The sequence below is a fragment of the Anopheles coluzzii genome, chromosome 3, assembly GCF_943734685.1.
Source record: "Anopheles coluzzii chromosome 3, AcolN3, whole genome shotgun sequence".
Classification (NCBI taxonomy): Eukaryota; Metazoa; Arthropoda; class Insecta; order Diptera; family Culicidae; genus Anopheles; species Anopheles coluzzii.
Window position 1 is genome coordinate 66,169,158 of NC_064671.1, and position 16,443 is coordinate 66,185,600.

At 43.6% G+C, this 16,443-nt stretch overlaps 2 protein-coding genes across 2 annotated transcripts in view; one reads left to right on the forward strand and one right to left on the reverse strand.

The window, feature by feature from the left end:
* Positions 1-1,000: 1,000 nt before the first annotated feature.
* Positions 1,001-16,443, reverse strand: part of LOC120958998 (RYamide receptor-like) — a 30,305-nt gene continuing 14,862 nt past the window's right edge. Inside the window, exons 2-8 of the mRNA XM_040382110.2 lie at positions 4,794-4,883; positions 4,357-4,708; positions 4,156-4,277; positions 3,840-4,072; positions 3,591-3,691; positions 2,021-2,111; positions 1,001-1,876 (exon numbers count right to left, since the gene is read on the reverse strand). Of these exons, the coding sequence (XP_040238044.2) occupies positions 1,175-1,876; positions 2,021-2,111; positions 3,591-3,691; positions 3,840-4,072; positions 4,156-4,277; positions 4,357-4,708; positions 4,794-4,878 (1,686 nt within the window). The 5' untranslated portion in view covers positions 4,879-4,883 and the 3' untranslated portion in view covers positions 1,001-1,174. The remainder of the gene's footprint in view (positions 1,877-2,020; positions 2,112-3,590; positions 3,692-3,839; positions 4,073-4,155; positions 4,278-4,356; positions 4,709-4,793; positions 4,884-16,443) is intronic.
* Positions 12,992-15,833, forward strand: LOC120959002 (proton-associated sugar transporter A-like). Its single transcript, XM_040382115.2, has 5 exons — positions 12,992-13,306; positions 13,408-14,311; positions 14,392-14,697; positions 14,772-14,867; positions 14,943-15,833. The coding sequence occupies exons 1-5, from the start codon at positions 13,191-13,193 to the stop codon at positions 15,072-15,074; spliced, it is 1,554 nt and encodes a 517-aa protein (XP_040238049.2). The 5' UTR covers positions 12,992-13,190; the 3' UTR covers positions 15,075-15,833.

Genomic DNA, 16,443 nt, shown 5'->3' on the forward strand with positions numbered 1-16,443 from the left:
TTCGTTTCGTTTCGTTCGTTGGCAGGAGCGGGTAGGGGGTGGCATAACTACAGCGCTGGTTAAAGCAATAGAAGTTAGTAATTTTCCTGTCTGGCATGGGTGTAGCTCGCAGTCGGTTTGTTGTGGAATCGCAAAAATGAATTGTATGAAAGTGAACGAAACGAGGGTATGACATTTTGGCTGCACCTTGAGCTTCAGGCGGAGGAAGCGAAGATCAAAGATTCTTTTTTTTGAAAATCCCATTAAAGTGATGGCTAGTTTGTCAGTATGCCAACTACGGCCAGCCGATGTGGGATTTTACTTTATCTTGCATAGCTTCAGGCGTTCATCAAGAACGATTGAGAATTAATGCTTGGGAAGCACTGTTATACTTAAGCGTATACCCAAGAAATGAAATAATATCATGCAAAGAAAAGTATAGTTGATATTAATACTGTACGACTTTTGTCAGTGACGTATGAAGCCAATCGCCCGTAAATCGAAAACAAAAACCATCAACAATACAACATATTGCATATCTTCAGGGGTAGTACCAATGAAATATTTTCCGTGTATAATAGACAAAAATTGATGTAACAAAAAAAAAAGCTATTTAATTACGCATGCAATCTTGCAAGGTTTCACCATTTCTGATTTTTTCTTTTGCCTAAAAAGTTATTCTTTAGAAGATTTCTGCCAACTCATGCTGGCGCAGGCTGTGCGCAGCTGGCCATTGCCAAACGATTGGTGTTTCCAATTAAAACTTTTCCCGCCCCAACAGCAGCAGGTAATGGCCGGAACAAAGCAAATAATTGTACGATTAGTTTACGCGCTGAATCATGACACTGGTAAGGGAACTTGGGTTTTATTGGCGAGCCTTTTTTACTTACCTTTGTCATACCACACCGAAGGACGTGGAAAGCTTTTTGATTGCGCATCGTTTGAAGGTCGTTTTATTCGTCGATTTTTACCTTCAAGTCATCACTATTAAATAATGCTTTAAGAAATGAAAAATAAGGGGAAAAAGCAAAAATTGTGTGGAATCTTAGCTTTATTTAAACTCGTTTAAATGCAAACAGCTCACAGTTAATACACATTGCTCGTTTTGTACTTAAAGTATCAATAAAACGATCGATTTTACAATGTAAGTTTTCTCTCCTTCTTTCTCTCTTACTCTCCAATTGGCTCAGTCCGCTCAGTCAAAGTACGGGCCGAGCTGCTCCAAATCATTACAGTACAAATGACCACCCTTGGCGTCAGCTGTACCGTTCGAATGTGCTCGATTAGGCTCACCGTCCCCACCGCTCTCGCCACCACTGTCCGGGTGGGGATGGTTCAGCGCCATTCGGACGGTGCAGGTGGATTCTCGCGCGGACCCGTTCCGTCTGGCCGCTCCTATCCGGCTTCCGAAGCCATCGGACGGACCGACACTGTCTTCGGTGAGCTGACGTGACGCTAGCTGCTGATCTAGGCTGGCAGCGGAAGATACAATCAGCTTATCGTGCTCGTTCTGCCGTGGTTCTTCCATCCGTTTCTCCCAGCTAGGAGGCCGGTTTTGCCCGAAGTTGGTCGTAACGGTACCGCTAGTGACGCTCAAACCCTCGCCGGCACCTTTCCTTGGCCCGCCGAAGGACAGCTCGTGCAGATGGCCACCGCCCACGGGGTGGTGCGGAAAGTGATGCCCAGCGGGTGGAAATTTGAACTGTGCCGGCAGCTGCTTCGATCCCGAGTACCGGTTCGTGCTCAGCTTGTTCCGTATCGAGGAGGTGGCGTACGTCGACCGGACCGAGCTGACGCGCGTAAAAATCGATGACGTTTTGTCCGACTCGTGGTTGTGGTTGTACGTTTGGTCGCGCTTGAACGGGTAGCGTTTGCGGAACTCGCGCTTAAACTTTTCCTGCAAGAGCGCCACGCGCAAGAGAGCGTTGGGAGAGGTGGTAAAAAGAGCAAAGGAAAAAAAAACAAAGGAGAACGAAAGAGATATGCGAATTCAATTTCATTTGCATTTGCCCCTTGGGGTGGATTTGGGCTGTATACTTACGTTATAAATGCCGTAGATAAACGGATTGTAGCAGCTGTTGCTCATCGCAAGCCAATCGCACACGAACCAAATGATGTTGATAAAGCGATATCTGTGCAGGGACGGGAAAGCAGATAATCGAAACTTAATGTACTTTGCGTGAGGCTCATTATTAGGGTCGTTATTGCAGCGCACGTATTCGCCGAGCCGAGTGCGTGATTTGGCTAGGTCAGACAGAGCTTTGTGGAGCTTTATTGGCAGAGCGATAATCATGCCGCAATCTGTGCGACCCGGAATTACAAACGCAGTTTCGTTTCATCTTCCATGTACGATTCGTGTGGTGTCGTTGTAGCGCAACCACTGTATGCTTTTGATGTTGAACAGTGCAAAGGAAATCATTTGCCTTTGATTGTTATTTTGATTGGACCTTCGAACACAGAATGCGCCGGAAAGGTATGCAATTGAAATGCACTCGATGCGAATTACGGTGAGCAAATTGATGGGCAATATTTGGATTGGAATTTTGAACAATTATTTTGTAACCAATGGTGCATGATCGCAATTATTTGTAATCTGCTTAAACTGAACTCATTTGCATCACTAATTCAACTACTTTTAAATCAAACGTATAAAATAATGTTTCGACATCTCATATGCACTTATATTGCATAGCTTCAGGCGCTTACTTCAGGGTTACAGAAAATAATAATATTCAGCTGGATAATTGAAAGCTTTATTAAACAGTACCTTTTTCATGGGTTTGAAAATATATTTTTTATAGTATTATGATCAAATAGGGAAAAATATAATAAATACAACTTGAGCCTTTTGATTCAAAGTTCCAAAATCTAACGCCCTATGTAGGTGAAAACTACCAGGCGTATCCATCATGAAGTAAAAGGAGCAAAAGGTTCATCCATAAAATACGTAACATTCACAGCGAAGGGATACACAGGAGAAGGAAAATTATCTAGCTTCCTTAACAGCAGTTAGTAGCAATTAATATGAATTGTTTTTACTCTTGCCAAACCATAATAAACCACGAACCAGCAGTAGTACTTGTTATTAGAGCAAAAAGGGAAAAGTTCTAAGCCACTGTTCCAACGCGTTCTAAGACACAAATTCCAAAATTCGATTTGGCTATCGAACAAAGAGAGTGAGAAAGTGAATCGTTTTCATTATCTTCACATTCTTCGACAAAATTGACGAGTCATTTAAAAGTTACTACACAGGGGCAGCAAAGTTTTTTACACGCCCGATGCTGATGGTTTCCAGTAACCACCGGAAAGTATTAGCCACAAAATACTTTATATTCATAGACGCAGCTGACGCAGCTGATTGAAAAATATGCACAAACTTTGCGCGGTTCCGTGTACTTGCTGTCAAACTTGCTGGTAAGCTTATCGGCATTGGCCAGCTGCCAGCAGCGTGCACCCAATATAATGGATCGAATAAATCTACGTCACGGCGGTATTGAATTCGAAATCGGTTTTAACACGATCTAAAAATAGCTCAACAGTTAATGGAACTTCCTACGCATGGAACCAAAGAGAGCTAGGGGGCGAAACATCGAAGTGACAGCGCTACTTACTCATTGATTTCCGGCCACGTCACGTGCAGGATGTTGTACAGCTGCAGCGGAAACCAGCAGACGCCAAACAGTGCCACCACGATAATCAGCATTTTGATAACCTACTCACAGGGGAAAAAATAAAGAGAAGAAAGAAGGAGCGAAAATGAAGGAGAGTTATGCTAAACCACTACAAACGATAAGATGCGATAATGGTGAATAATATCCTCTCGAGCTGTATTGAAGGCGAGCAAGCGCCGCTGCACTCACTTTCTTCTTGTTCTTCAGCATCGTAATGTCGCGCGAGTCCTGCGCATTGCCGGGCGTCTTGGAGCCCCACAGCCGCAGGGCCATCTGTATGTAAACGAAGCTGATGACGAACAGCGGCACAAAGTACTGCACCAGCACGAGCACGTACCGGTAGAGCTGAATTTCCCCATGCTCAAAGTTGACCACCTTACAGAACGGGACGGTAATGTTTGTGTACGTTTCGTTCATGCCGCCTGGTTGGGGTAGACAGAAGAGACAGAAAGAAAGTGGGCTCAAGCAAACGGTCTTTAGGGAAGGCGATGCTGGGTAGACCTACCGAGCGCAATGTAGGACACTGGGCGTACTCGCAGCGCAAACAGGATCGGTGCGGCCAGCGCAAAGGACAGCATCCAGATGGTGCTGATGACAAACTTGGAGATGTTTTTCGACGTTCGAGCTCTACCGAAGAGGGCAAACCAACAGGTAATAATCTAAAAAAATAGCAACAAGGGAAGAGAACAAGGTTCGGGATGGTTACCTGAGCGGATTAATGATGGCCCGGTGCCGATCCACCGCGATGGCCGTCAGCGTGAAGACAGACACGTTCACGCTGATCAGCTGCACGAACGGGCAGAACGGGCACATAAACTCGGGCAGATTCCAGCGCTGGAGCAGGGCCGCCTGGAACTGGAACGGGATGGCGAACACGCCAATGGTGACGTCGGCCAGCGCCAAATTGGCGATGAACATGTTCGTGATCGTCTGCATCTGCTTGGTGGTGAGGACGATCCAGATGACGAGAGAGTTGCCTATCACCGCCAGTATGCTGATGGTGCCGTAAAACAGGGACAGCAGCACCAGCAGGCCAATCGGGACTTTGTACAGATTTTCTGTGGTACAGCAATGAGAGGGTGAGAGTTAGTGGGAGAAGTGTGCTAACATGATGATGGGGTAGGACCTCGTTGCATGACTCACCATCCTCCAACACAATCCGTACGTCCGACTGATTGAGGGTGTAGTTGTAAGCGGTGTGATATGCGGTAACGTCCGTTGCCTGCATGATTGCTGCAATGAAGAGGTAATGATGATGATGGTTAAGGACACGTTTGAAATATCGCCGTGGATTTATACGTTTGATGCATCAGTCTCTCCTGTTGACCAACTGGACAAACTTTCGCACTAAAATAAAGTATGCGGTTAGCGTGATGATGGCACAACATGAAACTGTCGAGGCGTAAGATGAAGAGTCTCCCGAGGTAATTTGTTTAACCTTACGTATGGTTGTTTTGATACGTTTACGGGGTTTTGGTAGTAGGTTGGACTAACCAGACCCTCAAAACTGATGTAGCTCATCAGCAAGTCCTCCGCGTTGGAGTAAATTGTGGTTAATGTGATAGTCTTGCTGAAAGAGTAAAATTGTAACTACCGATTATTGCAGCATCATGGTCTTTACGTCACTCATGAATAATAAATACATAGCTAAATTACTTCTCCACGAAGATGTCAGTCAGTAATGCATATCATCGAGACATTCAACGCGAAATCATTACCAAGCGTCGATGCATTATGATTGGACGAAGAGATGAGGTGTTTTACATATAATAGAGACTCCCAGCAAACGTACAGATGAATTTCCGTCTTAATATTTTTTTTTTATCTTTTTCTTCCATCCGACTAACAACCCTTCGTATAAAGCTTTGCGACAGTGAACCAAATGTCGTTGGATAGCTTTCGTTTATTTCTTTTCGATCTTTCTTTCATACATCATCTTTAACTTTCAAAGCATGTTTTGTGAAACGTTTTTTTTTCAAGTAATATTTTAACGTTTGAGAAATTGCTGAAGCAAATAACAGGGGCTTCGCATAATTTTGGGATTATTTTCAAGTTTTTTTTTCAATATTTTAGAATTATTTTTTTGATTTCACAACAGTGGAAACAAAGCGTGGGGATTGATAAAAAATAGGGCGAGTCATGAGAATCACGAGATTTTCACCAACGAAAACAATGAACGTGGTAGTTTGATGCGCATTGATAATCATGATTTTTTTTCTGGCTGTGAACAATGCTGTCAAATGATACTGTTTCAGTCACCAACACTCATGACTGAAACGAAGGTCAAATCAGCTCACGTACACAACTACAGGATCAATCACATGCTTAGTGACATTTTGTTTAGCACCCAACTCTTGGTCACAAACTTGGTTACGACATTTTTTTCGGAGATAATCACGATATTCTTGGAATATACTTGGCGTGTGGGCTAAAGCAACAAAATGAGCATACTTTCTCCTGTCTGTTTTGATTATCTGTCGGGTCAAACAGAGCGAGAAAACATGTTCATTATGTTTCTTGGAACCACTCGCAAGCACCGTATATCTCCCGTGACCATCGCGATGATCACCGACTGAAAATGTCGCGACCAAGTGACTGACCAAGAGTTGATTACACACATTGTCACCAAGCATGTGATGGTCGAACCCTCATCGCCTTTAAAGCTGGCCTCTGATCATCACAGTAGAGCTCGTGACGCTGATATGATTTTGTTTCTGCCGGAATGCCTATGTCAGTGACATTTTGCAAAACTGATCACAGTAAAAATAAGTCATGACATAGTGACTGACCAAGCAATGGTCGCAAAAATGTCATGAAGCATGTATTGGTCACACCAACCGTTTTGAGAATCATCTCAGACTATCACTATTGAGTACGTGACGGTGATATGGATTTTGTTTTAGTCAGATTTTTTTATGACATTGACAGTGACATTTTGCAGCACTGGTAAGTGTACCAATTATGGCTATAACGAATAATATTTTCGCTCTAAGCAAGTCAATCTGCGTACTGAAACCACGGATATTTTTTTCAATTTCAAATATGATCATTTTAAAACATTTGCGCTGCATTAGTTCCGTGCTGGCTACATATCACCTTTTTAAAATTTTCCATCATTTTATCTAAAATATGCATTTTTTCGGTTCGTCCATAATTGGTACAACTAACCATCGGTGCAGCAAATATCGCAGTATCCATGCTTTGTTTGCAACTGTCGTTTTTGTCGTGGTGCGTAGTTTACAAGTGAACAAATCGTTGTTATTCTCGTAATTTAATGTGTAAGTATGAGTATTAAGCATGATTTACTTGTAAAGTGTTATAACATTGAATCAATTTCATCAAAATAATGTAGTATTGAATGACTTTGTTGCTAAAAAAGCGTTTTCTAAACGCCGCTCGTGTCGTCCTATTGCCAAATGTGCTCTTGTTCTTCCCTGATCGATAGTAATGGCATGTTTTGGCCCGATAAAATTTTAGAAGGATTAACCCCATCAATTGTGTGATTAATTGAGCGTGACTATCAATACAAACAGTGGTAGAAAACGTAGATTTGAAACTATCAGTTTCGAGAGTTTACTTACTTGTTTTGGTGCAGTAAACTTGAATTTACTTGATTTGAGTTAACACAATGTCACTAAATGAATTTTGATGCAAATATCCACGAGTTTAGGCCTACAGCCACAATTGGTTAATTTAGGCCTACAGCCATGGCGAATTGCTTGGAACATTATGACCATAATTGGTACCTTGAAATCGTATTGTACTCCATTTATGAGGTCCGTCGATCATTTACGATCAATATACAAAAATGCAATTTTTAATCGAAATTTTCTACTGTTTCGATAAACACTGTGTCAAAATAAAAGTAGTCGCGTGTTCTATACATTTAAGGCTTCAAGAAAACAAACTTTTATAATTTTACATGAGTGAAATCGGTACTCTAGTAATTTAATATAGCCATAAAGCAGAGATGTCTAACTGTTGGCCCGCGGACCAAATATGGCCCGCGAAGTCTTTCGGTGTGGCTTGTGACCGATAGAGCCAACATTTATTTTGCATTTCCGCTTCTGCAGTACAGTCCAGTCAACTCCGGACGCCTGAAGTACGAAGAAATCCTTGTCGGTGTTTTACTCTAACTTCTCTTTATGCATGCGTGTACAAAAAAAGATAAGATGCGTTACAAAAAAGAAAAGATAAAAAGATAAGTATTTTGCGGAATTATTTGTTGTTTTTGTTTAATTTAACGATTTCTGTGTTTGTTTTGTTATTAAAACGGCTACAAACATAATGAAACTTATTTTTATTTCATAATAATTCACTCCCAATGAATAGATTATGTTGTTAAAGTAAAAATATTTGTAGAAAAATAAAAAAAAAACAACTGACGTTTTAGCTTCAAACTCATCAAACATCGAAAATGTACAAAATTAACATGCTATGTGTAGTTTTGAAAGATTCCTTTTCTACTAATTTAAGCGATCAATTCGAGTGCTTGGTGCCCAAATAGCAATTTCTGGAAGAAAAAGATTTCGAAAAATTAACAAAATCATTATACCAACGGAAAGACAAAACGCAAGTTCTGATACTTTTTTGGCATAATGTTTTGGGCAAAAGTATCAGATCGAACCCCTCTTTACGCACGGTTGCTGTTTAGAACATTTCATTTCTTCCAAGCAGTTGAAAATTATCTGAGCTGTCAGCACAACCACGTGTTACTCTTGATAGGAAGCTACGAACGATTTATACCTTTTCATCAGGCAGCACTAGACAGACGAGTGGACTAGACTGCGGGCGAGCTTATAGGTCTGATTTAAGATACCATAATAAAAGGGTATTTCTATGGAAATTGGCAGGAAGGGTGTTTTTAGCGTAGGTTAATGCTGTTCACAGTCAATGCTTGCTCAAAAATGTTGATAATTTTAATTACATAAATTTCAACGTAACATTTACTATTCTGCCATGAAAAAACCAACCAAATATAACCATATGCCTATAACCATATGACGACAATCTCCTAGAAACGTCCTTTAGAAATACAATGACCCGCAATATCAAAAGAGTTTGACATCGTTGCCATAAAGCATTAATAGTTTAATAAAGAAATGTAGTTTGTAGTTCAGTTTGTTATCAAGAGCAATACACAGACAATTTTTTTTGTTTCATTATTTATCGTTTCAGTGAGGAGTATTTATTTTAAAGGTATTTAAAGATGTTAGAAAATGATAGGCAAAAACAGCTTGTTTTGCTTACGTCCATTAGTTCTCTGTTTTTCATGTTTCAGTAAAAAAATAATCTTGAATCTTATGAACCAACCAGCATGCAACAAAATGCAACAAAAAAGCACTTGAATCAAATCAATAAATGTTTTACGCAAGAAGCTTGACTACTTATTCTGCATCGTCTCATTTATACAGTGCAACGTTCAAGACAGACAATTGTATCATTGCCCCCAGCTGATGGTTTCTCCTATTTCAAGTGTCCCATAGTCCTGAAAATATCCGACGTCATTTGATTTCAATATTTCCGCTAAACAACACTACGCCGTTTTCAAGCAGCTGCACTTCCCCGGAGGCACGACCGTGACGATTTGTCCAGTATCGTGTTGAGCAGCACCCAAAGACGATATGAAGCATCTCAGTTACACGGACCAACAAACGGTTGCAAAGCAGCACTTAAGACCATGAAGAGGATGTCTTCATTCCCATCATTGACGCCATTCCGCAGTGAAGAGCGCTCACAGAAACATACACACACACACAAACATACAATCAATAGATGAACTTGAGCGGTATTATTTTGCATCCCCTCCTACTTGAAACAGCTGCCCGCTTGCCAGTTGACATAGAGGAGGCCAACAAGCAACGGAAGCTTATTGTGTGCAAAATTATACTTGTAATGCGAAACTCGTGCCACCGGAGCAGTGTGGCAAAAGTGAGGGGGCCACAAACTGAGGCCAGCGTTAGCGTTATGCTAGACTCATGGAACGGAAGCACGAGGGCACGGCCAGTACGAGAGTTTGCCCATTTCTCAGGCAGATCATTTGCAGACGCTCGGCAGGCACGATTGAGACGAATGGATGGGCAATGTAAACATTCACGAGCATCAACCCGCGCAAGCCATTCATTACCGAGCGCGACAAACGGGGGAAATTACAAATTAGCTCCAGTGGAGAGTTGAGCAGCCTGACGCCAGAATGGGTAGAAACGAGCCACGTTCACCCGGTTCCATTCACGGTGCTGTGTGCGACGAGGTCTAAATTTAAAGCTTCTTGGAAGGAGCTCAGTAAGAAAATACAAGAAAATAATTTCCCCGAGCCTGTTGGCGCTTTTCATCTTCCTCATAGTCATCATCGTGTAACGTTGCTTGTTGTTGTGTGTTTTGGTGTATGTTTGCAACGCTCTCATCAAACAACACGTGGCTCAAAAGTATGACTGAAGAGGAGGAAAGTCAAACATTGCTGTAAATTTCACAACTTCCTGGTCAATATGTAACAGCAGTTGTAGAATTGTGTAGCCTATCCGTATTTCATTCCTGCTTCCTTGAACTACTCCGGAACTTCATGGCCTCAGTTTTGGGCTTTAATGAGCAAGTTTTGGCTATGAATTGTGTAGTTTTTCTCATAGCATGTCAATCAATACAGTAAAGAATGTGAACAATGTGAATGAAACAATGAATGTGAATGAAACAAGGGAATTGGAAAGGGAAGATGCAATGATTGATTTGACCATTTATATTGCCCCTTTGGCTAAATGTAGCTAGATCATCAAGCTACCCACAGTGTGCATCATATTTAACTTTAATGCATCCAACGGCATTTAGTTTGGCTTGATAGTCAATATAAATTAGAATCTAGACTAAGAGAAATCGTAATAAAATTATTGAAACATTTTAAACCAAATTTCGGATAACTTATAAGCTGCCAAACAAGAATATGTAATGCACAACTTCATATGAACTGATAGACTATCCTGATCGAATGTCTGACGACAAGCGTTTTTACAAACAAACCCGACATGGCAGTAACTCGAGAAGGTATATCGGAGGAATACGCTTTATTTTTAACAATGATTTTATTCCGATAATATTTCCACTTTTCTATCGAATCGATGTATGGATTTTTTTTTATATAACTTGTTAAAAATGCTGCGTCGTCAACATTCCGATTGACTGACTGATCTTGCGCACTTGTTCGTGGCATTTTTTGTTGTGATTTAAATGCACTATGTTATGGTGCGATCGAGTGAACTGAATTATTCATTTTCCTATCGTCACTGAGACTGATGACATAAATGACTGGTTATTAAAAGAAAATTAAAAAAAAAAATACCGTAAATCAAAAACTAATATAAGTTGAAGGTGAGACAAAAATAGTTGAAGATAAGATAAAAATCAAGGCATAATGTCTAATACCTATGGGCAAGAAACAAAACTGTCTTGGAGGCAAAATTTAGCGGTAACTGTGACTGAGAAAATTAAGACTCCAAAGTAGTGATGGGTGAAGTTGGCAATACTCAGGAATTTACTCCGATCCAACTTCGATAATTTCGGAATCGACTACAGAAGGTAGGTCCTCCCAGCATTGTACGGAGTCGTTCAAAGTCATTCCGGAGTCGGCCGGAGTCGGCCGGAGTCGGCCGGAGTCGCTTGAAGTCACTTGAAGTCGCTTGTAGTCGCTTGGAGTGCACGCGCAAAATGAAAGACCAGGCGCACCAGTTGACACTGACTGACTCCAATACCGGTTGACTCCGATCGACTCTAGACGACTGCGAATGATTCCGACTCCGAACGGCTCCGAACGATTTCGGACGACTCCGGACGACATCGGACGATTCCGACTCCGGACGACATCGGACGATTCCGACTCCGGGCGGAGTTATTGGTTCCCATTTTTCCGGAGTCGGAATCGGACTAGTCGGAGTCATGGGTGCGCTCCAGAGAGCACATCACTAGTCCAAAGAACCATATCGCTCCAAATGAATTAACCATGTAACACAAACACAAGTACAGCACTGAATAATCAACATCTACATCAACACCGTGGCATATTTTCTTAGATATTTTCTGGACATTTGTGCCACTTTTTTAAATTGATAATTTTAGATTTTTTTTAAATTATCAAAACTACCGACGAAGTGTTGAAAATGAATCTCCTTACTCATTTCTAAGTCCATTGTTTTGTGACAAGTTCATATTCATTTCGTTAATAAAGAGTTCAAAGTTACATATTTGAGGACTTCGATTTGGGAAATGTCTTTTATGTCAACTAAAATGACCAAATCTCCAAAAATATTTAAAAAGCCTGGGGTCCATTTGAGAAAAGTCACAGTTTTAATGAATAATAATTGAAAAATTGACTGAATTTTAGATGTTGCCAATCGTCATTCAGCACTGTAAGAAGACGACGCGCACTTTAATGCGATCCATGTGCCCTCATGGGGCATTTCGCTCAGACACGCGTTGCAGGGAACGTGTTAAGAAAGCTACTAAATTCTGTAGCACATATTAACCATGATAAGTTTTGTTATAAATCAAAATAAAATATTGGTCATATTGTGTCATACAAAATTGTTCAACTTATATCCTAAACAACTAAACCTGATAAAGATAAATGATTCACCACAAAAGGTGCAATTTTGTTACGTTTGGATCAAAATCGTTAAATAACAAGCAACAATGTAGTGTTGGGTTAGCAAGATCGCTGCCAACCCCAAAACTGCCACTAAATCCTACTCCCCTCCTCACCCATCAACTGCACCCGCCGGCGATTAGCCGATAACGTCGATTAGCACGGAATGATACGATACTCAACTAGCCCTAGCGCTACTGGACAGATGATGATAATCAAAAGCACGCAATGGTACGGGGAGGGCCTAATGGGCGAACCCACCCCGCCACAATCGGTAAAGAATTGGCGCCATCCCAACCCACCACCATCTGCCGCTTCTCATCCACCAAAAAACAATCAACGGAACACGCTCGTGTTGTAGCAATTTTCAAGGCCCGCTCGCGCATGGCCGCGGAGTTGACATCGGCCGGCAAACTTGCAAACATTTCTCTCGACTCATTGCCCCAAAAATTCCATTGCCCTAGACGTATGTTGGTTCTTGGGTGGTTACGTTAGTTTCTTTTTTTTATCTACTTCCCGTCCCATTCGTCTCTTTGTTTAACGCAACCACCCCGCACGTTCTCGTCATATACACGCGGACGCACTTTTGGGGTGTGCGGATATGCGCTGACGCTCACTTTTATCGCGCTCACAATCGTTCTCTTTCTCTCTCGCGTTCTCTACTAAAGTATCTCTCTCTCTCTCTCTCTCTCTCTCTCTCTGTTGTTTCTTCTCTTCGATATCGTTCCGACTTGAGATCCAGAATTCATTGCGCATGCCTCATCGGTTCGGGTCGGTCGCGTCCAAAACGCAGCGGTTGCGCGAATGCTTTTCTGTCACACAGTAGCGGACAGCAGTAGTAGGCGCTGCTGTGGTGTTAGATAAGCGAGACACGAACGGTGCGTTGACAGTGTCGGTGTGCAGACATATAGGCGATGGACGCGGAACAGGGCAAGCACCAGACGGAGGAGGAGGTGCTGCAGGGCATGCTGAGCCATCGGTTCAACTACGCCAAAGCGCACCGGTCCAGCACGTACCATCACACGTTCCGGTAAGTAGGGTTAGCAAAGCGACTCCTCCACCTTTGGTGACGCACTGTGCCCTGTACTGTACCGTCCACGTGTGTGTTTGTGTGTATTGGTTTAATTTTAGCACGAAAACACGTTGGGAGCTGGTGCGGCTGTCCCTGCTCATCGTCGGCATCGAGTGTACGTACGCGACGGAGACGGCCTTTGTCGCCCCGATCCTGCTCGCGATCGGGCTGCCCCACACGCTGATGACGATGATGTGGGCCATGCCACCGATCGTGGGTGTGCTGTTCGTGCCGGTCGTTGCCTCCGTCAGCGATCGGCTCCGGTCGAGCTGGGGCCGACGCCGGCCCGTCCTACTGCTCCTGGGCATTGCGATGCTGCTCGGCATGATGCTGCTCCCGCACGGTCGCGCAATCGGTGAGGCGATCGGGTTGCGCAGCGTGGCCTGGGTCGCCACCATCACAACGCTCGGCCTCACCACGACCGACTTCTCGGCGGAAGCGTCCAACGGTCTGTGCCGGACGTACGCTATGGAGGTGTGCACGATACGCGACCAGGCGCGCGTCCTCAGCACGATGATGCTGATCGGTGGGTTGGGCGGCATGCTCGGCTACCTGTTTGGGGCGATCGATTGGATCGCGCTCCCGATCGGCCAGTACTTCGAGAGCAACGAGGCGGCCGTCTTCACCGCAAACTGGATCGTGCTGCTGATCGGGCTGGTCAGCACGCTGACCAGCTTCGCCGAGATACCGCTGCCCGTGCAGGAGCAGGACGCGATGCTGCGCCCCGTCACACACTCGATGCTGCAGAACGAGGTGAAGCGGATGCGCGGGGACGAGTACGCCATCCAGACGCAACTGTCCGAGAGCATCGGCTTCCGGCAGTTTGTGCGCAACACCGTCCAGATGCCACGCTCGATGAAGATCCTCTGCCTGACGCAGTTCCTGTCCCACATGGGCTACCTGCCGTACTGTCTGTACTTTACCGACTTTGTCGGCGCGGAAGTGTTCGGTGGAGATGTACAGGTGAGTCTCATCACTTTCACAAATTGCCATCACAAATTTTTATATTAAAAGTGGTGTTTGGAATATGCGCTTTTTTTTAGGCCCCGGAACACTCGCCCGCCTTTGTGTTGTACGAGGAAGGGCTACGGTTCGCCTGCTGGGGCATGGCACTGTTTGCCGGCTGCGCCTCGCTCTACTCGCTGGTGATTGAGCGGTTGATTGATCGGGTCGGGGCACGGCCCGTCTACGTCGGTGGCTTGATGGCGCACTGCGTCGGCATGGTGGCGATGGGGCTGCTGCGCCACCGGGCCATTGTGATGCTATGCTGCTCGCTCACCGGCATCATGTACACCACCATCTACTCCATTCCGTTTCTGCTGATCTCACACTACCACTCCAAGAACTCGGTAAGAGGATAATCCACACTGTACGCTAGCGGGCGCTCTAAATTGCATATTATTTCCCTTCCCTTCCAAACCAGTTCCACATGAAGGACGGCAAGTGTGTGGAAAGTACGGAGCCGCGCGGGTTCGGCGCGGACGTGTCGATGATGAGCAGTGTCCTGTGTCTCGCGCAGGTGATTTCATTAGGATCTTTACACCAATTTACGGTACACTGATGCCTGTTGTGCGTTGGCTTTGCCTTTTTGCAGCTAATCGTGTCGCTGGTGATGGGCGTGCTAATCGATGTAGCTGGCACGACGACCGTCATCACGTACGTCGCTGGTGGCTGCACCCTGCTCGCGGCCCTGTCCGCGATGGCCGTCCTCTACATGGGCCTGTGATGCTGTTCAATTCCACCAGAGCGATCGAGCGAGCGAGCGGCACACACAAGGTCTCGATTCTAATTGATTTTGCTTACACTGCTCGTTGGCCGACTTCAATCGTGAATCTTCATTCCCGTTTCTAGCACACACACATCTCCAATATGTGTGTGCTTTGTGTCTGGATAGCATTTTAATTGATGGCGCGTTCTGAAGCAGGCTAATAAAATTCGTCTCGCAAGGGAAAGGGATCGAGCTGGCAGCTGCTGATGGAAATGTGACATCAATTACGGGATGAAGTTAAGACGCTGGGGAAGGCCGCCTATGATGTACAATGATTGATCGCGCGCGCGGCGGTGGATTCTGGGCCGTAATTAAATGATAAAACTTTGTCACATTCTTGGGGCGATGAGGCGCGCTAGGGCACTTGTGCGATGCGAAATGGATGGTTGAGTGAAACTGTGTGCGGCAAGTGGTTGGGATGATGTGGTGCACGTGCTTTGTGGTTTTGCGTAGTGTGTGTATGTTTCCTAGAGCGCAGAAAATATTTGTGATAGAAGAATGTATTGTTTTTTTTTCGTTTTGTCTTGTAGCTACGATGAGAAGGAGCGGAGAATACACATTCTTGTACTTGTAGATTCGTGGTCGTGTGAGAGATAGAAAGTGATTTTGGTATAGTGTATTATAGAAGAGCTGAATGCTTAAAGGGCGTTCCTAACTTATAGAGTTTTCAAGTGTTGAAATAGATTTTTGGAGAAAAAAAGTTGTTTTGAAATGGAATTAATTGCTTCTTCAGTACAATTACAAGGTTTGCCAAGTTAATTTCCAATGTCCACAATGTCATTCTTCATTGCTTGTGAGATGTTTTTCAACAGCTGTCAAATGTTGTATTTGCATCACAATAATGTTTTAGTTCTTGCACACGATTTTCAACACGTCTCAAGCTGGACTGCGTTTGACAGCTCTTTGTGATGTGTTGAAAATTATGTGTAAGAACTGAAGTTTTACTATGATTTGCTTCATACAATTTGACAGCTGTTGAAAAACATGCTTGGAGGCGATGCGTGATGAAATGCACATTTGAAAGTGACTTGAAAAACCCTGCAATACAGGTACTTGGCCCTTGAATACCGAATAAAAAATTTTTTCACCACGTGTTGAAGTGTTGAAAATCATACTGAAGAAACTAAAAATTGTTATGATGAAAATGAAATATCATAATGATGTGGAATAACATCACGCGGTGAAAAACGATGTTTGCATTCGAAAGTGACTAGGAAACCCCTTTAATAAAAGAACTGAAAATCTAAAGGCCGGGGTACATCGTCCGTACTTGCTAGTTTAATTTCGATTTTCACTAGCGCATCTGGCGGCAAAGCATTTTACCAAA

Bases quoted from the DNA above. Each gene is read 5' to 3' on its own strand.
- LOC120959002 (XM_040382115.2), top strand. From the start codon at position 13,191: ATGGACGCGGAACAGGGCAAGCACCAGACGGAGGAGGAGGTGCTGCAG. The intron at 13,307-13,407 runs GTAAGTAGGGTT...GTTTAATTTTAG, and splicing joins ACGTACCATCACACGTTCCG to CACGAAAACACGTTGGGAGC. The intron at 14,312-14,391 runs GTGAGTCTCATC...GCTTTTTTTTAG, and splicing joins TGTTCGGTGGAGATGTACAG to GCCCCGGAACACTCGCCCGC.